This window comes from Macaca mulatta, chromosome 18 (assembly GCF_049350105.2).
Source record: "Macaca mulatta isolate MMU2019108-1 chromosome 18, T2T-MMU8v2.0, whole genome shotgun sequence".
Classification (NCBI taxonomy): Eukaryota; Metazoa; Chordata; class Mammalia; order Primates; family Cercopithecidae; genus Macaca; species Macaca mulatta.
This window is the reverse complement of record NC_133423.1, coordinates 81,756,635-81,779,202: the sequence shown is the minus strand read 5'-3', so window position 1 is coordinate 81,779,202 and position 22,568 is coordinate 81,756,635. Positions and strand designations below refer to the sequence as shown.

General features: G+C 46.5%; 1 protein-coding gene across 5 annotated transcripts in view; it reads left to right on the top strand.

The window, feature by feature from the left end:
- Nucleotides 1–22,568, top strand: part of GNAL (G protein subunit alpha L) — a 203,512-nt gene that overhangs the window by 64,674 nt on the left and 116,270 nt on the right. Inside the window, exons 1-5 of one of the 5 annotated variants that reach the window (XM_077975288.1) lie at nucleotides 2,985–3,139; nucleotides 3,947–4,196; nucleotides 4,471–4,543; nucleotides 5,244–5,298; nucleotides 5,439–5,558. In XM_077975288.1, coding sequence (XP_077831414.1) covers nucleotides 4,052–4,196; nucleotides 4,471–4,543; nucleotides 5,244–5,298; nucleotides 5,439–5,558 — 393 coding nt within the window. In that variant the 5' untranslated portion in view covers nucleotides 2,985–3,139; nucleotides 3,947–4,051. Of the gene's footprint in view, nucleotides 1–2,984; nucleotides 3,338–3,946; nucleotides 4,197–4,470; nucleotides 4,544–5,243; nucleotides 5,299–5,438; nucleotides 5,559–10,246; nucleotides 10,422–22,568 lie in introns of those variants that run through there. The other 4 variants (XM_077975287.1, XM_077975286.1, XM_028838081.2 and 1 more) reach the window with 4 other exon arrangements.

Sequence of the window (22,568 nt, the reverse complement as noted above, 5' to 3'; positions counted from 1 at the left end):
CTTACTCAGCCTCTCAGCCTCTGTAAAATGATGATGACAATAGTTCCCACCTTTTAGGGCAAATACCAAGTAAATTGTTCCATGGAAACGATTTAACCCAGTGCCAGCAATCACTCCATAACTAGAAGCAGTTTTACAGCACACACATTATCATTGTATTATTAATATATTAACCTTTTGGGTATATTTTGGTATATTTTTCATCACATGTGTTTACCTAATCCTTCTTAAATTTCAAGTATAGAATTTATCTTTAACAGTGATCGCTAAATCTGAACAAGTGGAAATCTTTTGCTATATTTTTAGGGAAACTAAATATCAGACTGCCTTAAAAATGTGGCTTCAGGTTCTAATATAATTCTCCCTTTATAAGTTTTCAAGGGATTTATTTTGTCCCCTGCTCTCCAACATTTTATAGAAATCTTGACATTAAAAAAGTTGGCAAATCCTTATAAAAATCCCACTACTCTATGCTTTTTTTAAAAAAAAAAAGCATAGATACATACATTTTCTCACCAGGCACTGTGGCTCAGGTCTATAATCCCAGCTCTTTGGGAGGCTGAGGCGGTTGGATCACTTGAAGTCAGGAGTTCGAGACCAGCCTGGCCAACATGGTGAAACCCCATCTCTACTAAAAATACAAAAAATTAGCCGGGTGTGGTGGCAGGTGCCTATAATCCCAGCTACTCGGGAGGCTGAGGCATGAGAATTGCTTGAAGCTGGGAGGCAGAGGTTGCAGTGAGCCGAGATCATGCCATGGCACTCCAGCCTGGGCAACAGAGCCAGACTCTGTCTCAAAAGAAAAAAAAAAAAAAATCTCCCCTTCTCACTGCCCCACTAGCCATAGCGCATGCTGGGTTGATATTGCCATGTGTGAATATATGTGTTTACACACTCACAAGATGTGAGTTGTGGAAACTGTGCTAAACAGTCTCCTTCCACAAAACTTGAACTTTTAACCTAGCTCAGAATGCAGTCTGACACTGTATGTTTGCTTCTGCCTATGTCTAGAAAAGTAATTCATTGCTTTTTTAAAATGTATTTTTATTTTCAGTAGGAATATTTACTGAAAAGTACTGTACTGAACAAATGTTTTTTTAGTTTAACGTGTGGTCATGAAATTCCTTTGATGAGAATTCACACTTTGAGCTGGAGTTATCTTTGGCTTTCATAACGTCATTCATTCCCTTGACAAATATTCCAAGAGCATCTCCTCTGGGTCAGGCACTGAACCAGGTACAGGTGCGACAGGTACCAGGACAGGCTCAGCCTCGGCCCTCAAGGGGTCTACAGTCTAGTGGAATTTTGAGGACACAGTTAAACCATCACAATGCAAGGTGATGGGTGGGACGAGCAGAGACTCTGGTGCTCCCTTAGAGCATGAGAAGACATGCTTAACCCCCAGTGTGAGGTAGGCAGTGAGGCCCAGCTTGAGGCTGGAAGGATAACTAGGGGTTGGCCCAGAAAAGAGAGTCCCCAGGTATTCCCAAGACACAAGCAGCACATGCACCCAACCAGCCTGTTCAGGAACTGGGAGTGTTAGGAGGGATGGGGTACGCCCTAAGAAGCGGAGAGTTTATACTAACCCAGCCAGAAGGACCAGGCCCGGGGCTTGTAGATCATGGGGACAGTGATGTGACTGGGTTTGTATTACCGCAGTAGCAGCATTGTGCAAGGTGCACTGAAATGAGACAGGAGGCAGTGGAAACCCTCCGGAGGCCTCTGAAATCCAGCTCTATTAGTAATCTAAGACCACAGCAGTGGCAGACGCCACAGAAAGAACAGGACACATACTCAACAGGATGCAGTAACTGTTGGGGTTTGTGAGAAAATAGAGTCTGGCATAACTCCCACCGTTCTGGTTTGGAAAATTAGGGGCCCTTATTCAAGAGAAAGAACAGAGAGAGAAAGGAGCAGGTAGAAGGTGTAAGGGTGGCACGGGGCATGAGCTCAGTCTTTGGCAAGGTGAATTCCAGACACTGGCGGCACCGTGGGGGTGGTGTGTCTCGGGACGGTGGCGGTCAGCAGGATGGGCTGGGCTAGGGATCCGTGGTGGGTGCGGTGAGAGCTGAGTGGGCAGACTATGGAGGATGCAGTCAGCCCGTCAGGAACAGGTGTGCGGGTTGAGAGGCTGCGCTCAGACCCCTGGGTGGAGGAGCCCGGATGCACCAGCCAGAGGGACAGCCTGAAACCCAGTGTAGTCTCTAGGAGGAGTCCAAGCAGGAGCCACAGAGACGCGAAGAAAATAAAGACCAAACCTCGTGGATGAGATGACCTAGATGACCTTGATGAGAGTATTTTCCCTGTGGGGTGAATGTGGAGGCCAGGCTGCCAGGGACTGAGGTGGGAGTAGCAGGAGGGGAATACAGGCGGGGTCAGACGCGACCTTTCTAACTCTTGGCTGCGGTGGGCAGGAGGAAAACGGGTGGAACTAACCAGGGGCGTGAGATGGAAGGTGTTGTGTGGTTCAGGTAGGACAGAGTTGAAGGTGTTGGCTTGCTTGAGGGAAACCAGCCGGTAGCAGGAGAAGTTGAAGCAAGAGTGGAGAGGGGAAGGTGCCCTGGGTGAGGGGCAAAGGTCCACAGGGCAGTGGCGGGCCTGAGGGTAGGGGAAGCGCCTCTTGGGGGACCGGGGCGAGCTGGGGTCTGTTCTCCTGAAGGCGGCCAGCTCCGCAGTGAACAAGACCGTGTAGGTTTCTTGGAAGGTGGAGGGACGACGGAGCTGAGCAAAGACAAGTAGAAGACAGCGCAGCGCCAAGCCGTCAACTGGGACGGGAGCAGCCACACACAGGGAACAGTGACCTCTCCACGCCCACGGCTGGCGTCCACGACTTCGGCCCGACCCCCTCTTCTGACCTCCTTCCCCCAAGTCCAACACTGCAAACGCCGAGCTGCCGGCTGCGGCCCTATTGGAGGGGCCTCAGTAACAGAGGGCAGGTGCCAGTCTCGCGCCCTAGTTCCTTCCTCTGCTACAACTCCAAGTTCGAGGCCACAGTGCCTTCTGGAAGAGTGGTAGTGCTGCCTGGGAGCACTGCACAGGAGAAACGGGGGCTGGAGGTAAAGACAGGAGGCTCGGGAGGCGGCGACGTGGGCGAGCTGGAATAGTCTAGAAGCTGAGCAGAACAAAGGCGGTGTGACTGGTGAGCCTCGGAGGGATCCTCCTCCCTGCTAGAATATGCATGATCCTGCGGGAGTCTTCGCCCGCCAGGAGCAGGGACGCGTCCGAGCCAACACGGGGCGCGCGCCCAGGCGCACTTTCCCGGCTCGGGGTGCAAGAGAGCCAGGCAACCGCGGCGCGGCGGAGGGGCTGCAGGCCCGGACCCCAGGCCGGCCAGCGTGTAAGCGCCCCCGCCGGCCGGGCTCCGTGGGGGGTCAGCTCCCAGACCCCTACAGCGTGGTAGCGCCTCTCCGAGTGCTCCGGGACCAGCGGCCCGGCCGCCCCCAAAGTCAGCTTCCCTTTCCCTTCCCCGCACCGGGATCCCAGACCAGGGAGGGGGCGCACGTCCGACGGCAGAGGACTAGCGGGGCGCGAGCCGGCCCGGCAGGTGCCCATCGTCGCCCTGTGGGACCCCGGTGGCGCGTTCTGTCCTCCGCCACCACCCCGGCTGGTTGGGACCCAGCACCCAGTGGAGCGCGCCGCCCCCTCGGGGACCCGCTGGGCGGGGCTGAGCGAGGCTCGGAGTGCGGGCGCGGGGACGCGGGGCGAACCCAGGGCGCTACGCCACCTCGGCTGTCTCCAGCGGAGACCGGCGCCCTCGCCTCCGTCTCCGTTCATTGCGCCGCATTCATCCAGCAGATTTTAAAACAATTCTCGTTTAAAAAGGCATTTTACTCCGCGCGTCTTCCTTACAGCCATTTAGTTGGGAGTTTGCGGTGGGCAGGGGGAGGGAGAAGAAACGCCTGCTCCGAATCGGAAAACACCGAAGAGACCAGACCGTCTGTTTCAGCAGCAGGAAAGAGACCGGCCGTCGCAGGAGCCGCGCACGTCTCCAACTCTCTAGTGCTTTTTGCGCACATTCCTAACTGCCGGACGTCCATCCCAGCGGGCAGGCATGGGGTGTTTGGGCGGCAACAGCAAGACGACAGAAGACCAGGGCGTCGATGAAAAGGAACGACGCGAGGCCAACAAAAAGATCGAGAAGCAGTTGCAGAAAGAGCGCCTGGCTTACAAGGCTACCCACCGCCTGCTGCTTCTGGGTAAGGCCGAGGGGCGCGCGGCGGCTCCCGGCCCCAGCGGAGCGCACAGTCAGGAGCGGCGAGCGCCGGGCTGGGCGGGCAGGGCCGGGCGAGGGGCGCGCGCACCGCCGAGCGGCGGAGCCCAGACGGCGGCCGGGGCGAGCTCCTCCAGCCGGGAACCCGCGTGTAGGAAATCCCTGTGCTGGGGGAGGAGGATTGCTCAGACCCGGCTAGTGGTGAGAAATGGCAGCGATATCCGGACACAGTTCACAGCCTACTTTCTGTTTGTTTGCAGGGGCTGGTGAGTCTGGGAAAAGCACTATCGTCAAACAGATGAGGATCCTGCACGTCAATGGGTTTAATCCCGAGTAAGAATGATCAATTTCGGTTTTGCTTCCAAACTGCATGCAAACTCCGTCTCTCCCAAACGTCCCAGAAGTGCTTTCTCTAAACAATGTATTTGATAATTGAGTAGACATTCAAGGGGGAAAAAATTAGATATTTGCTGTTGGATTTGGTATATTTAGGCAAATCCTTCTTCTGCTAGTGTCTAATTTAAAGAAAAAACCTGCTTAACAAAATATGATTTATAGGTATTCTTGGAGTATTGATCTGTATTACTGGTATTGCTCTGAGCACACTTAACCAATAGCTCAGTATATTTTTTCAATATAATATTTGTCTGCATCTATTTCAGTTTATAACTATCAGCATATTCTCCATGGGATAGACCTAGGTAAAATACATTTACAAGTGTAGCTGCATCGTTATATTTATATGCAATATTCATAGCGATTTTGCCTTGTTTTTATGTAAGCTGCATGGTTGTTTAAAGCTATAGATTTTAAAAATGTGTGCATTCAAGTTTGTTTAGAGTGCAAATGAGAAAAGGAGGGTGCTTTCCTTTCCCAGATAAAACCTTTGCAGATGTTGTGTTGGGGGATGATACTGACCTCTAGTGAAACCAGTCTAGGTCAGTGCTGTAGCTGGAAATTTAAAATCCCACTCAATTGATTGGAATCAGTGTTAAGGGTAAATTAAGCTAATAACAACTCTCTTTTAATACAGGGAAAAGAAACAGAAAATTCTGGACATCCGGAAAAATGTTAAAGATGCTATCGTGGTAAGGACTTTTTTAAATGATTATTTACTAGAAAGGTCAAGTGCGCTTCATTCTAAAACTGTAGACAGAAATTACATATTGTAGATTATCATACATGGAGCCTCAATGTTTATCCATATTTTTTTCTTATTCCATTTTAGACAATAGTTTCAGCAATGAGTACTATAATACCTCCAGTTCCGCTGGCCAACCCTGAAAACCAGTTTCGATCAGACTACATCAAGAGCATAGCCCCTATCACTGACTTTGAATATTCCCAGGTAAGAAGTGCTTCCTGAAATAGTCTAACTAGTGAAAGATGGAACCATTTTTAATAAGGTTTCTTGTTGAGAATCAATATTGATACTAATTCATTATTAACTTTCTTTGAAACCCAGCTCTCTAAATGCCTAAGAGAAATACTTATTCTGTACCAAAATATTTATGTTTGTTAAAAATATTAACTACAGCCAGGGGCAGTGGCTCACACCTGTAATCCTAGCACTTTGGGAGGTCAAGGTGGGCGGATTGCCTGAGGTCAGGAGTTCAAGACCAGTCTGGCCAACATGGTAAAACCCCATCTCTACAAAAAATAGAAGAAAATTAGCTGGGCTTGGTGGTGTGCACCTATAATCCCAGCTACTCAGGGGGCTGAGGCAGGGGAATTGCTTGATCCAGGGAGGTGGAGGTTGCAGTGAGCCCAGATCATGCCACTGCACTTCAGCCTGAATGACAGAGCGAGATTCCCATCTAAAAAAAAAAAAAAATTAACTACAATGGCATTGCAAGACATGCTTTTATGAGTGTACGGGGAAGGCTGATAATCAGGAAGGCAGCATACCTTTAAGAAATGTTGATGGTGCTTTCTTTCCTGTCTGTATTCTTAAACTAACAAGCAGTTTCCCAGATAACAACAGTAGAAATTACATGAGTAGAGAAAAATACTTATGGTGGGTAATTGTCTCCCTGGGAATTACAGAAACAGCAGAATTCAGTTTACTCTTAAGATGCACAGCCTTCAGATCAATTAAGAGAAGAATGCATTGTTTAAAAAATGATAGCATGGATCACTTCTGAATATTTATCATATTAAAATGCAGTTTGGTTCACATCTGCATTATTTAGGGCTGCTTTTCCTAATCACTTGGATGGCAGTATTGCTTATGCAAAAGAGTGACATCAATATTAGTTTTCTCTCATTTTCAGAATATACATTTCTTTAAAATATTTGGTCATTTCATAAAGCATGTTTCAAAGGAAAAGTATTTGTTAAGCTTCTCAGAAAGTCAGTTTTGTTACAGTGCACCAGAAGAGTGTGTGTATGTGTGTGTGTGTGTGTGTGTGTCTGTATTCATCAATACCAGTATTTCAGAGTTTGTATTGCCTGGCATGGTGGTTTGGAGACATACTTCCTTCTCAGAATCCTCTCTTTGAAGGGAAGCATGTGGAGAAACTGATGTGTAAAACAGAGAGGCCCTGCCCTGCCTGCAAGGCCCGTGTCCCCCAGCTCACCCCACCCCTTCTCTCCAGAGCACCATTGTCCTGTGGGCTCTGTGTTGGGATGGCTAATAAGAATGACTTTTTTTGTTTGTTTGTTTGTTTGTTTGTTTGAGACGGAGTCTTGCTCTGTTGCCCAGGCTGGAGTGCAGTGGCGCGATCTCGGCTCACTGCAAGCTCCACCTCCCGGGTTCACGCCATGCTCCTGCCTCAGCCTCCTGAGTACCTGGGACTACGGGCGCCGCCACCACGCCCAGCTAGTTTTTTTGGTATTTTTAGTAGAGACAGGGTTTCACTGCGTTAGGGATGGTCTTGATCTCCTGACCTCGTGATCTGCCCGTCTCGGCCTCCCAAAGTGCTGGGATTACAGGCATGAGCCACCACACCCGGCCAAAAATGACTTTTTTTTTTTTTTTTTTTTTTTTGAGACGGAGTCTCGCTCTGCCGCCCAGGCTGGAGTGCAGTGGCCGGATCTCAGCTCACTGCAAGCTCCGCCTCCCGGGTTCACGCCATTCTCCTGCCTCAGCCTCCCGAGTAGTTGGGACTACGGGCGCCGCCACCACGCCCAGCTAGTTTTTTTGGTATTTTTAGTAGAGACAGGGTTTCACCACGTTAGGGATGGTCTTGATCTCCTGACCTCGTGATCTGCCCGTCTCGGCCTCCCAAAGTGCTGGGATTACAGGCATGAGCCTCCACGCCCGGCCAAAAATGACTTTTTTAAAAAGCTTTTATTTTCATCCTTTAATATGACTTTTGCTTCTGATAAGCATACCAATGTAGAGCCGGTGATATCTGTGGAATTTCTAAAATGGAGGAGTGAGCAGTGGCACGCTGGCTGGAAGAAGGGGCCAGGCATCTGGCCCCATGTTTTTAATTGGATGGCTTGGAGAGGGCAAGGAGTTGACATGGCAGGGGAAAGGGTAGGCAGAAGATGCTCCAGCCACACCAGGATCCTCCGCTAACTGGAGGTGCAGGTGTCCTCCCGGTTCTCACTGATACTGTGTACACTGGCAAAATCACCCAGAACTACATGGTCCTGGTTGAAATCGGGAGTGGTGTTTCCTTTCAACTTCAGATTTAGACATTTATAGAAAAGCATCTGAGTTCTCAGATTTATCCTATCTTGTTTGCCTAAAAGTAATCATAAAACATCGTATATATTTAGGGGGAAATGCTATTCTTAACATCTAGTGAGAAATTAAAATTAAGATTTATTAGTCAGTCTCATGTCTTCTTTCTCCTGTTCATGACAGTCTCACGGTTGATGAGGCATCCCATATTCAACCCCAAATCCAGAAACAATTGGTAACTCCCACCTGTATTATCTAAGGAATCCAAAGCAGCTAGTTTGTGAAAGTGTTTTTGTAGCTAAATCATGAACTTTTTTAATTAAAAACTTGAGAAACCATTTGCTTTGAATGCATATATTTTCATATAGATAAATTAAGGTTACTTAAAAGTTATTATCAGAAAGCATAATTAATTGTCATTATAATAAAGGAGAATTTAGCACCAGCAGATGCAAATGTAATTACAATGCTCTTTCAGAGGTAATATTTTGTGGGAGTTAGTTTTACTGGTGTTTTTTAAGCCTAACATTCTGTTGTCTTAAATGTCTACGCACATGTCAGATGAGAGTACATTTTATGTATATATTTATGTATATTTGTATATTTTTAATATATCCCAGGCTTATATAAATAAGGAAATTAATGTTAAATATGCAACATTCCTTCTGAAAATGCCATTTTTAATTTTAATATGCACAGAATTTTCGTGACATTTATTTCATAGTGCTTGGAAATATTTTTATTACTTATTAAATTGTGTAGTTCTTGGTTTCATATTTTGATGATCCTCATTCAGAATGATATCAGGACAAATCTGACTTATATGCTCCATTGGAAAATTGACTTTTATTTACAAGAATGTATGTTTTTTATAACGTACAAGTAGATTTTACAAGTAGAGCCAAATCAAGTATTTTAATGGTAAACAAAACACTGTTTTACTCAATCCAGTACTTTTTTGAGATTGAATCCTTGAGAAAGCCTGTCAGTGTCACGGTTCAATTATTTGAGGGTCTTAAGTTAATTTTCCTGTAAAGATAAGATAACTTTTGAGCCAACTACATTATATTAAAGTTAAAAATTAATTTTAGGGTTCTTCAATTTAAGAAGGAAAATGAGAATAATAACTTGGAAACAAACATCTTGAGAATTTTCTCTGAGAGTATTGCAATGGGGTAAATACGGGTGGGTTGCTCTTTGGGTCTTTTGGTCTTTGTGGTGTCTTTCATTTGAATTTCAGCTGAATTCCATGAATCTGAAGTTGTAACGGAAAGCAGGCAAATGTGGTTAGCACCTATCAGCCAAGGGCTGCTGCGGGGAGGTCAGAGAGATTCGGAGGCTGGATCTTACCATCGGCCTTACAGGCCAGGTGTGTCCGGACACACGAAGCTTTGGAGTGTTCTAAGCAATGGAGCCATGAGATCTCATGTGTTTCATCAACATCACTCTGGCTGTGGGTGGAAAATGGATTGTGGGGAGGCAGGAGTTGAAGGAGGGTAGCCACTTCGGAGACCATTGTAATAATACAGAGGAAAGGTAATGGGACAGCTTGCAGTGGGAGGGGGTCATGGGGGTGGAGGAAAGTGGTCTGAGTTGGGGTTTATTTTGGAAACAGAACCATTTAGACTTGTTGGCATGTGGATGTGAGTACTGAGGGGAAACAGACCAATCGAGAATGACTCTGAGCGTTTGGGTCTGAATTTCTGCATGGAAGGTAGAAACAGGTTGGGAGGAGGCAGGTATGAGGAGGTTTTGTTTTCCTAGTGAGTTGGAGGTGACTATTTCGACATCTCAGTGGAGACGCCAGGTGGACAGTTGGATGTGTGAGGCCCCAGGAAGAGCCCCTGCAGAAGGAAGGGGTGTCAGCGGTGGGCAGTGCTGTCCAGGGCAGTCAAGACAGACATTCAAGTAACATGACTTTGGCAGCTTCAAGGTCACCAGTGACCTTGATGAGGACCCGGGTGGCGGGTGTTGAGGAGAGAATGTGATGTGAGCGGGGGGAGGTGGCAGGGCCAGATGAGGCTTTCTGCAGGCTTTGCTGTGGAGGAAGCGTGAGGGGCAGGCAGCAGCTGGGAAGGAGGAGCCAGGCAGCAGCTGGGAAGGAGGAGCCAGGCAGCAGCTGGGAAGGAGGAGCCAGGCAGCAGCTGGGAAGGAGGAGCCAGGCAGCAGCTGGGAAGGAGGAGCCAGGCAGCAGCTGGGAAGGAGGAGCCAGGCAGCAGCTGGGAAGGAGGAGCCAGGCAGCAGCTGGGAAGGAGGAGCCGGGCAGCAGCTGGGAAGGAGGAGCCGGGCAGCAGCTGGGAAGGAGGAGCCGGGCAGCAGCTGGGAAGGAGGAGCCGGGCAGCAGCTGGGAAGGAGGAGCCGGGCAGCAGCTGGGAAGGAGGAGCCGGGCAGCAGCTGGGAAGGAGGAGCCGGGCAGCAGCTGGGAAGGAGGAGCCGGGCAGCAGCTGGGAAGGAGGAGCCGGGCAGCAGCTGGGAAGGAGGAGCCGGGCAGCAGCTGGGAAGGAGGAGCCGGGCAGCAGCTGGGAAGGAGGAGCCGGGCAGCAGCTGGGAAGGAGGAGCCGGGCAGCAGCTGGGAAGGTAGGTGAGGTCAAGAGAGGGTTTCTTTAAGATGAAAGATACGAAAGCCCGTCTGAATGAAAAGGGCTGGAATCGCTTGGTAAAGCAGGAGAAAATGACAATACAGAAGAAAGAGGCTGTGTATGGCAGGAGTCCAGTCCTCGAGAAGGTAAAAAGAATGGGATCCAGAACAAAAAGGGACCAGACCACCTCCCCACTTGTTGAACAGGAGGGAAGGCCGAGAACAGGTGTAGACGCAGGTATGTTTTCAGATTTGGTGGCAGAGGGTGAAGGAGGGCTTGATAGCAAAGACTTTTCAAGCAAATTGTGAAAGGAAATTGGTAGCTTACATGGGGATGATCGTCTAGTTTTGCAATTATCCATAAACTGGCCCATCTCCTTTTTGTGGTATTGTTCAGGTTGTGATGAACAATGGTAGACTGATAAAGTTCTTGTGACCTCGAACTCATGTGATACAGTTATTCCGTTATTCCCTTCACAAGCCAGAACTGTAAAGGGGTGTTTCATACCAGGTTGAAGCAAAAAACAAAAAAAACTCCACTTATCTTCACAGCAAACCAGCAGGATATTTGCTGCAGAATAATGTGAAATCTTTGGAGGCAAGCCAGCATGATATGTTAAATTTTAATTTCAAATGAAATAATGCAAACGTGTTTTACAAAACATATATCACAATAGAAAAGAAAAGTACTGAGATTAGCTACAAATAACGAATTGATAATTGCCTGATTAGAGTTTTTCTCATGAATACACCCAAAACTTCAGGTTATCTTTGTTCAAGGCTTGACTCCCACCCATAAGCCCCTCACTAGTTGGCACCATGTCTGAGCAGCCAAATTTTGCATAGCGGCCAGCAGATGCAATGATGCAAAATAAATAGTGTTAAGTGATTATGCTAAAACATAGATTGACTGATCATTTATGAAATAGGAAAAATAGGCCAAGCGTGATGAATCATGCCTGTAATCCCAGTACTTTGGGAGGCCAGCGCAGGCCAGTCACCTGAGGTCAGGAGTTTGAGACCAGCCTGGCCAACATAGTGAAACCCCATCTCTACTAAAAATAGAAAAATTAGCTGGGCATGGTGGCAGGCACCTGTAATCCCAGCCACTCAGGAGGCTGAGGCAGGAGAATAGCTTCAACCCAGGAGGCAGAGGTTGCAGTGAGCCGAAATAGTGACATTGCATTCCAGCCTGGGCGAGAGAGAGAGACTCCGTCTCAAAAAAAAAAAAAAAAGAAGGAGAGAAAAAAGAAGAAGAATGTTGTGGTTGCCTCCTCCTCCAAAAATCCTTTAGCAGCACACCAGCAAAATCACTGTTGAATTCGATTGAGTTATTCATTTGTTTGATTTTTATTCTTAAAATGTGGATACTTTATTAGCTCTTTTCAAATTGTATTTTGCTAGTTTTTTCTAAGGGGAAGAGGATAAATAAGGCTAAACAAGAAACGGAAAAGCAGTCTGATCTGTTGGTCAGTTCTCTGTCTAATTACCACCTGGTGTTTCCTAAATGATTACCCAGAGAGCAGAGGCCAGTGTTTTGCCTTCCTCCCAGGGCAGAGCTCCTCTGTCACTTTCCAACAGCAGCCCCAAGTCAGGAGGCACCCTGTGTGGCTAGCGTCTGAGTGTTCGGTCAGTGTGCAGGCCAAGGAGGCCACAGTGGCCTGGGCCAAGGCCCCGGGGAGCCAGACAGCCTGGTGTGACTTTGAGCAAGTGGCCTACGCTCAGTGCAGCTTGTGGCCCTGCATAGGAGCCAAGTGCGGGGCCCAGCCCAGGGGTTGCCGTTGCAGAGCCTCGGCGGCTGCTGCCATGCGCTGCTGCAACTGTTTGGGGGATGTGTGCAGAATCTCCAGAATGCGCATAACCCGGTTAGATTCTTCCGCGCAGTATCTGTGTTCCCTCTCCAAGCCTGTCTCTGTCTCCTGCTAGAGGGCTTTGTGCTGTGGGTTTTCGTGTGTGTGTCTTTTTTTTTAACCAATCAAGCCGAAGCCCACCATGTAATGAGGTCATGATGCGTCCCCCACGGCAGCCTCCACTCGGGTTCCCTGCACCCCCAGTGACCATTCCTGCCCAGAGCCTCATCAAACCCACCTCCCAGCGCCATCGGAAAATGACGGGGCTGGCTGTGTTCGCTCCCTGAGGACCAGGCCTCTTTCTCCACCGCCTCCTCTCCCCACAGCTCGCTCTTGGAGTGCATCTCCTGCTGGGTGTGCTGCAAACAATCTCCAGGTGCCTGCTAACTTAGGTTATCACAGAATTCTCTGAATCCACTTCAGTAAGGACCTGTGGGCACAAGGAGTCAGGGGACAGGCCGACTGGGATGTCACGCAGTGTTAAAGAACATGAGGTCCCCACACATACAGCAAAACAGCAACCGCCTAATTCTAAAGGGTATTGAAGTCAGTTGCCTCACAGCTATCCTGTTCTTTGCCTTTTGAGCTAGTGAGGTCTGGTGCATGTTTTATAGGAAAAAGGCAACATTTGAGCAGGTGTAAAAAGGGCACAGTAAACGCGCCTTCCACAGTACACTGAACCTCTTAAAGACTTGTGTATCTGGCGTGGAAGGAAAAAGTACCGTGTTTTCCTTCCAGTATTTTCCGATGTAATTAATAAATGGACATTTATTATAGGGGCTGACTTAAGGTCTCACTGCCCCTCTGCTGGGTCTGTCTTTTTTTTTTTTTTTTTTTTTTTTGAGACGGAGTCTCGCTCTGTAGCCCAGGCTGGAGTGCAGTGGCCGGATCTCAGCTCACTGCAAGCTCCGCCTCCCGGGTTCACGCCATTCTCCGGCCTCAGCCGCCCGAGTAGCTGGGACTACAGGCGCTGCCACCTCCCCCGGCTATTTTTTGTATTTCTTAGTAGAGACGGGGTTTCACCGTGTTAGCCAGGATGGTCTCGATCTCCTGACCTCGTGATCCGCCCATCTCGGCCTCCCAAAGTGCTGGGATTACAGGCTTGAGCCACCGCGCCCGGCAGCTGGGTCTGTCTTGAATGAGAGTCACTGGGAGAAGGGTCTTTGGGCGCTGCCCCTGGGTGTTCATGGGACTGAGGCAGGGCCGGTAAGGAGCCCCTGCAGGGTGACGCAAGGGTGGACAGGGTGCAGACACCTCCAGGCCTGGGAGTCTGTGGACAGGACGGTGTCTCTATCTTGAAGAGAGGTCTTAAGAGGAGGTGTGGGGCCAGCCCAGCCTGTGTTCAAATTCTAGCCCTGCCAGGCCCTTTGTGTGTGACCTTGAGCACATGACCTCGTTGCTCTCTGCCTTTTCTCAATGGTACGGTAGAGATGACGGCAACACCTACTTCCTGTGGCTGATGTGAGGATTAAACACGTTAATATCTAAAACAGTGGCTGGGACATGGGCGGTACAGCTTGAAAATGAGCAATCCTGCTCTGCCGGAGGAAGTGGAGCAGAGCTAGCGCCATTCTTGGCCTCGCCTCAGGCGCCAGGCCTGGTTAGTGGCTCCACCTCAGTCCACCCAGCCCCCAGGTCCCGTGGTCTGACATGGCTTCCTGTCCACTCCCCTCTGGATCCACGGGGAGTCAGTGGCACCCCTTAGCTGTCACCACCTGCACCTCCGTCTCAAGCCAGCATTTATAGGCAGTCCCTTCTGTCCCATGCCAAGAGCTGACATCCCTAACGCTTCACAGCCCTCCTGGGGGAAGGTACCCCTAGTTATCCCCAAAGGAAGTGAGGCCCCTGACTGCTCAGGAATCCTCATCCCCGTGTCCTCTCAGAGCACAGGTTCTCAGGTGGGAGTTGCCAGGCTCCCTGGCAGGTTACCATGGACCTCACTTCCTGCCTGTTCTGTTACCAGCAGCCCCCGGAGCTCGGCTCTCCTTCTCTTTCTCTACGTTATTCTCAGTTGGATTTTCTTCACTGATGTTGGCTTTGCTCTTTCCCACCGTTTCGGCTTGCCTGTGTCCTGCCCTTGTGATCCTGTGGCTGGCCTAGCCTCGGGTTTTGTGAGGCTGCCTGGAAATCTGGATTTTGCAGATTTCTGTGGGATTTTTCGCCTCGCTGCCTAGGGCTCCAGTTTCTGCCCAGTTTTGTGGCAAGTTCCAGTAAGCTGCAGCCTCATTCTTTTGTGCTCACCGCAGTGCACCTTTGCTTCGTGCTGTCTCGTGGTAGAAAGGTGAAATGCACCCTGACTGCACCCCTCAAAGGGAGATCATGCTAAAATAAATACTTCACAAATAGTTAGGTGTCCTAAGGCATGTTCTCTGGTTTTTAAAAAAGTCCTAGGAAAGACCTTTTTATAAAATGCACAACAATCTTTCTTGTTCTAATTTGCACACCTGGTTGCTGGAAGTGGTAGACGCCTGCGTCTTAGGCTCAGGGCTGCCATATTGATTCTATAGGGCCTAACAAGTCCCACTTGGCAGAGGAAAACAGTGATGTGGGTTGAAAATAGATGGCGCGTGAGGCCTCAGGGACCATTTGGCCTGACAGCCCCCGCTGAGGACAGGGAGGCCCGGGAGATAGAGAGGGAGAGGTGACATGGAAGTTGATTTCATTTCCCAGCTGTCCGTGGAGCTTTCCAGTAGTTGGCGAAGATGGAGCATGGTTTCCTGTCTTTCCCGTGAAAGGTTCCCATAGCAGAGTAGTCCATGAGCAGCGGTTTTCAGTGGGGCCCCATGGAGGTCCCGAAGCTCTTCTGCCAGCACTGTGGAGGGGAGGTGGGTGACATGGAAGAGGTAATGTGGACTGCCCTTGCTTCAGTAATTACTGAGCACACATATTATCCATCTTATGGACACCAAGACGAATAAGGAACAGCACTTGTCTACCTCTGGCAGGGATATAGGCTTAAGAAATGAAAGTGTGTGATGCTACATTTAAGCAAGTTCTTGGGGGCACCTCGGGACACCCATGCAGCTGGCGTCACACTGAGCTGAATCTTCCTTGAATGGGAAGGGCTTAGAGGGCAGGTGGACATAGAGAGGACAGTGCTTCAGGGCGGGTGGCACCTTTGGAACCTGCAGACCAAAAGCCCAGTCAGGCCGCAGTAGGTTAGGGAGAGTCCTGCGTGCCTGGCCAAGGGGCCTGGGCTTCCTCCTCAAGGCTGGGGAGAACCCATGGTTTTCTTCGGGGGAGTGAAAAAAATGGAAGTGTTTTGTTTGGAAGGATCACTCCCAAATTCATCGCGAGGCCAGGCTTCGTATCTGCTGTGGGGATTGTGCTCTGGGAATTCGTCTGTCATTGGACAAAGGGCCGTTCCTGTGCCAGAAACCTGCTTCCAGGTCTCACATGGCTTGTGTCATGATATTAAGGAGGAGGGAAACCCCCACTGATAATGATTATTGTATTATTCTGCACATCTGAGATGCTAATAAAAGGAATTTTTATTATTATAGTAAAACGTTTCAGTTAGATACATTAACTGTATTAGAACTTCAGTAAAGATACTTTTCTTAAATTCCATTTTTTTCTCTGCAATATTATCATGAGAGGTACTCCTAATAAACGTTAGCTTTTTATTTTGAAATGATTTTAAACTACCTGAACAATACGAAAATAGTACCGAAGACTCCCATATGTCCTTCACCCAGACGCGTCGATAGCTAATGTGTGGCCACATTTGTGCTCTCACACTCTCTACACTAAGACACGTTTTTGTGAACCATTTAAGAGTTGGTTGTAGATATCATGCTCCCTTGCCTCTAAATACATCAGTGTGTATTTCCTTAAAACTAGGACATCCACTTCACTTCTGTAACCACAGCACAGGTATCAAAATTAGGAGATTTAACATTAATACATTACCTTACCTTTAGCATTAATACAATACCTTACCTTTCCATTAATACAATCTCCTAATATCAAAATTAGGAGATTTACCATAAATACAATACGCTCTGTCTCCCAGGCTGGAGTGCAGCGATACGATCTCAGCTCACTGCAGCCGAGTAGCTGGGACTACAGACACACACCACCATGCCTGGCTAATTTTTGTATTTTTAGTAGAGATGGGATTTCACCATGTTGGCCAGGCTAGTCTCAAACTCCCGGCCTCAAGCAATCCACCCACCTCCCAAAGTGCTAGGATTACAGGTGTGAGCCACCGCGTCCGTCCACCATTTTGTAATCAACAAAACTTACCCAGATTTTACCAAGAGTCTCAATAATAATATAATGAAATAGCAGTAACGATAATAATAAATAATGATATTGGTAACTCTGGTCAGTAGTCCAATCCAGGATCAACCATGACATTTAACTTCCATTTCTCTCTACACTAGAACAGTTGCTCAGCCGACCTTTTTTGTCATGACCTTGGCCTGACATTGACTTTGTAGAACACCCACACTCAGAGTTCCTTTGAGGTTTTGTGTTTGGCAGCAACAGCGGAGAAGTGATCGTGAATCCTTCCTTCTCAGTGCATCTGTGATGTTAACTCTGGTCACTAGTTAAGGTGAGGTCTGCTTCTATATAGACACCCTCCCCTTGGTAATTTATAAGTAAATTCTAGGAATGTTCTTTGAAACTGTACAAATATCCTGGTTTTTTTTTTTTTTCAGACAGAGTCTTGCTCTGTCGCCCAGGCTAGAGTGCAGTGGCACAAGCTCAGCTCACTGCAGCCTCCTCCCTTCGGGTTCCAGTGGTTCCCCTGCCTCAGCCTCCTGAGTAGCTGGAATTACAGTCACCCGCCACCACGCCCAGCTAATTTTTTTGTATTTTTAGTAGAGACAGATTTTCACTATGTTGGCCAGGCTGGTCTCAAACTCCCAACCTTAAGTAATCTGCCCACCTTGACCTCCCAAGGTGTTGGGATTACAGGCGTGAGCCACCATGCTTGCCCAAATATACTGTTCTTATCAAAACTCACACTCTAGTTTTCGCACACCAATAGACTTGAGCAATAAATATGTAAGGGAGAAAGCTGCTCAATCTTTTGACTTTCTAAATACTATGATTAAAATAAAATAGGGCCAGGCACGGTGGCTCATGCCTGTAATCCCAGCACTTTGGAAGGCCCAGGCGGGCGGATCGCTTGAGTCCGGGAGTTCGAGAGACAAGCCTAGGCAACATGATGAAACCGTGTCTCTGTAAAAAATACACCAGGTGTGGTGGCTCCCACCTGAAACAGCAGCTCCCTGAGCCTGGGAGGCAGAGGTCACAGTGAGCCAGGATCGAGCCACTGCACTCCAGCCTGGGCGGCAAACTAACACCCTGTCTCAAAACAAACAAACAAACAAAACAAAGAAAAGAAAATGTATGTAAGTTCTGTGTAGCTAGGTGGGGTAGACTGGAGTCAAAAGAAGCAGGCATATCTATGAAAGCTGAATATAATAGACTGTACATACTGAAGACTTTTATTTTTGTTAATAAAATCAAATGATGGTGGTTTTATATCTACTCTTCAAGTATCTATAAAATCAGTTGATATTCCTTATGGTTAATAGCACAGGCTGCCCTGTAAAAATACCTGATAAATAAAAAAAAAAAAAATGGAGATGGTGATGCTGCTTTCACATAATAAAAAATGCATAATTTCATGCTCTTGATAATAAAAGCACATGGAGGACCAGCCACAACAGCTACCCCTCAAACTCACCAGCACACCAAGAAATTGGGGCTTGAGCCACATGACCATTTTTATCTAAAGTGTTTTTTCTTATAGAAAATGAATTAAAAGTTCGCAAAGCAATTAAGGCAACTTTTTTTTGGTTTTTAAAATTTGTGATGGATATGCAATAGTTGTACATGTTTATAGGGTACGTGTGATATTTTGATACAAGTGTACAGTAAGTTATCAAATGAGAGTAATTGGAATATCCATCACCTTTATCATTCCTTTGTGTTAAGAATATTCTAATTCCGGTCCTCTTGGTATTTTGAAATGTACAATACGTTATTAAGTTACAGTTGCCCCATGGTGCTACTGAGTCCTGTATCTTATTCCTTCTGTGCGTCTGTACTTTTGTATCCGTTAATCATTTTCTCTTCACCCGCCTCCCCACTATTCTTCCCAGCCCCTGGTAAGCATCATTCTATTCTCTGCCTCCATGAGGTCCACTCTTTAGCTCCCACATAGGAGTGAGAACCTGCGATACTTGTCTTTCTGTGCCTGGCTTATTTCCCCTAGCACTATGTTCGTTCTATCCATGTTGCTGCAAATGACAGGATTTCATTTTTTTTTTCACGGCTGAATAATATTCCATAGTGTATTTGTGTACCTCTTTTTATATTATTATTTCTTGGATAGGATGTCATTGAAACTTCACATCCTTTGAAAATGTGAGGCTGAACAAAAGAGATTTTTGTTCCCAAAGTCTGCTTCCAGTTTGAATGTATTGGAAGTTTGTTGCTTGGTGTACCCAAAGGAGAAGCTCATCTCTGAGGACACTTGCTCTTTTCAGATGAATGTGGCATTAAACATACCTTAAGTATTAGAGCATTTTGTTCTTACCGTTGCTAGTTTTATGTAACTGAGAGAAAATATTTTGAACATCTCAGCACTCTCAGGAATCAGTAGAAGGAGCAGAGTGAGGAGGCTATTCTTATGCCAAATTAAGACTTAAATGAGTCAACACGTGTGGTTTGTGAGAAAAGCACACTAGGTTTTAAGAGGCAGAATAATGAAGTTGTTCTTGAGAAGGTTCCTTTGAAACACTGGCTTTTTTATTTTTCAGTTTCGCATGAGAATGTCATCCGTGAAGGTGTGGGGGTTTTTTCACCTTTAAAATAATCCCATACTTTTTTTATCCTGTCGTCTTCATGGCATAAATGGAATTAAATCAACTGTATGCATAACATTCTCACTACACAAAGCAATTCCATTTTTAATTTGTGTTTGTATTTGTTTGGATAGGAAATATTTGTGGATGGCATAAAATCCAAAAGATATAAAGGAGCAGGGAGGGAAGAGGCTGCTCCTGCCCAGCCCCCCGGGGCCCCCAGAGACAGCCGGTATGGTTCAACAAAATGGTTGGCCTTAAACTGACTTCGAGTCCCTAAAGGGCGATCTTCTCAACATACTTTTGTCTTGTAGTGAAGAGAATCTGTTATAAAATGTTACCGTAGTTGATCTTGTTCGTATGGGGCAAATACCTAACCTGAATCGCCAGGTAAATGTTTTCCAAGTGAAATTTAGCAATAGAGTAAATTAGATGGAAACTGCTTGGGTGCTGAGACCAAATGCCTGAGTACTTAATTGCGAAAATATAGAACGATTTTATCAGACAACCATGAAATACTGGTGTTTTAAAGCATAGAAGCTGCAGACTTCCTCACTGAGGGAGATCATAAATTAAACAGTTAAGCCTGGCAGGATGTTTGGAGGGCATTTGACGTAGGTTCAGCGTGGCTAATAACCTGGGATAGCATTTGGTACTTCTTCGGGACGTTTCTCTAACTTTTCAGGTCCTTGCTCCATGTCATCTTTCTCACACGAGTTTCCTGTTCAATCTGTACCCAACCTGTATTCTTCCTTTTGGCTTTAAGACATTCTGTCCCTCCCATACCCATTTGTATTTTACAGACCCAGTTTGATATTTCTGCCCAGGAAGAAATCCCTGACTTCCCTCCCCTATGCCATGCTTGCACACTTGCACTCTGTGCCCCCTTATGCTTGCACACTTGCTCTCCGTGTGCCTTTACCTTTGCGTGCTTACTCTCTGTGCACCCTTAGCTTGTACACCTGTTCTCTTGCCCTCTTACGCTTGCACACGTGCACTCTAGGCACCCTCATGCTTGCACATTTGCTCTCTGTGCCTTTACACTTGTATGCTTACTCTGTGTGCACCCTTATGCTTACAGACCTGCTCTGTGCACATTTACACTTGCACACTTGCCTCTCTGAGCACCCTTATGCTTGCACACTTGCCGCTGTGCACCCTTATGCTTGCACAGTTGCTCTCTGTGCACCTTATGCTTGCTCTCAGTGCTTGCGTGCCTGTGCTGTATGCATCCTTTCAGTCGCATGCTTGTACTCTGTGAGCCCTTGTGCTTGCACACTTGTGCTCTCCATGCCCTTGGCCTTGCACACTTGCTCTCTGTGCACCTTTAACTCGCACACTTACATTCTGTGTGCTCCTGCACTTGCACACTTGCTCTCTCTGTTCCCTTCGTTTGCACAGTTGCATGCTGTGCATCCTTGCGCTCGCACGCTTGCTGTCTCTGCACCCTTACACTTCCACGCTTGCTCTCTGTGCACCCTTACTTTTGCACGCTCCTTCCCACCAGGTCTTGCCCTTACCATCTTCAAAACCCTGCCTTGCCTGCTTTTTTTTCCTTCCTCTACCTGAAACACTAAGATTTTTACGAACACAGTTTGCATGCTGTATAGATGTCCTTATTTAAATATTGATTTGCCAAAGGTTAGTCTTGAGCACTTAGTAAGTTCTTAGTAAGACCAAAATAACTAAAGAAACAAGTTATTTGCCCCCTTTTAAGTCCCTCCAATTAGCAAGGCTAGACTTATTTAGAAAACGCATTTATGTGTCATATTTGAAATTTTTTATGCCTGCCCTTTGATTCTTGAAGCTCACAGTATGATGAGTCATGTAGAGTTTTTCCACTAAACGTGCCTTTACTGGGGATAGGAACTTGACACGGCATTTGGCATATGGTGATGCTAAGTAAACGTACATAAAGCCACATATTTATCAAAACCATACTCAGGACCATGAGTTACGCAAAGAAAGTGTTAGTTATGACCTCTGGCCTCAAAAGCCTTACCACTTAGTGAAGAAAAGGATGTCTGTAATATATAATGTATAGGCCAGCACGGTGGCTCACATCTGTAATTCCAGCACTTTGGGAGGCTGAGGCGGGAGGATCACCTGAGGTCAGGAGTTCGAGACCAGCCTGACCAACATGGAGAAACCTCGTCTCTACTAAAAATTAGCTGGACGTGGTGGTGCATGCCTGTAATCCCAGCTACTCAGGCAGCTGAGGCAGGAGAATCGCTTGAACCCAGGAGGCGGAGGTTGATGTGAGCTGAGATCACGCCACTGCACTCCAGCCTGGGCAACAACAATGAAACTCCGTCTGAAAAAAAACTACATATATAATGTGTAATATAAAATTAACAAAGAATAATGCATCATGTAGTTTAATGCTAACTCATGTGGTATAGACTAGACATTCTGTAGCCATTCAGAAAAGAAGATTACTAAGGACTATTGTGCTCAGACAGAAGTCTTCATTGTCGCACTTCATACACTAGGGCTTCCTGGGAAGGTAAAATTGTCATCGGCAGAGCCTGGTCAGGAAACGATATCCCCATCACAAAATCAAGGCCATTCCTAGCGTAGCGGCTTCAGCTTCTCAGGTCTGGGGGACAGTAAGCTTTGGCTAGAGCTCAAGAATGAGCCCTTGGTCTACAAACTTGTTCCACGATCTTCAGAAAAATGGAGAGCATCATCTTTTAGCTTAAAGTGAATCCACAGTTGTGGCAGTTAGTTTGTTACACAAGCACGTAATTACTTAGTGTTTAAAGAAACGTTGGTAAAGAATGTGTTCAGACAAATTGAAGTCTATATTTTTTTATTTCATGAAGCACATAAGTTTATGGCAAAAAGATAAACAAATGTTGGTTGCTTCATTCATTTCCATTTCCATTTTCTCATCCCAAGTGGAGGTAAAATGATTCTTACCACAATCTTGCTTGTCCTACCTATATCTACACACGTCTGAAATATACACACACACATGCACACACAGGCACAGGCAGAGGCCAAATCATGCACAAAATATCTAAATGATGAACATTTTTAAAAAAATATTACCAAATATTGATGGGATATGGCAGTGTTATTTTTGAAAAATACGTAACACGACTTTAATATTTTTATAGTTTTCAGAATTAGAACCATAGGAAAGGAAAATGTTTTAATTAGATAATTCAACTTTTTATGTGTCTGTAGTGGTGTACTATAAAAGCAAATTATAAAGCATTATTAAATATTTATAAACATTTTTAATACGATCTACATTATGAATTCAACTAAAATAAAGTGTGAGTTGTACATTTTTTAATTGAGTTGTTTCAATAGCTGGAAGCATCCTGAAGCATTATATTAATTTTTGAACTATTTGAATTCAAACCGAGTATGATTTGAAAATAAATTAATAATTTAAAAACAAAAATAAAAATATTACCAAATATTAAACTTAGCTCAATGATTATTCTTCAGAAACATC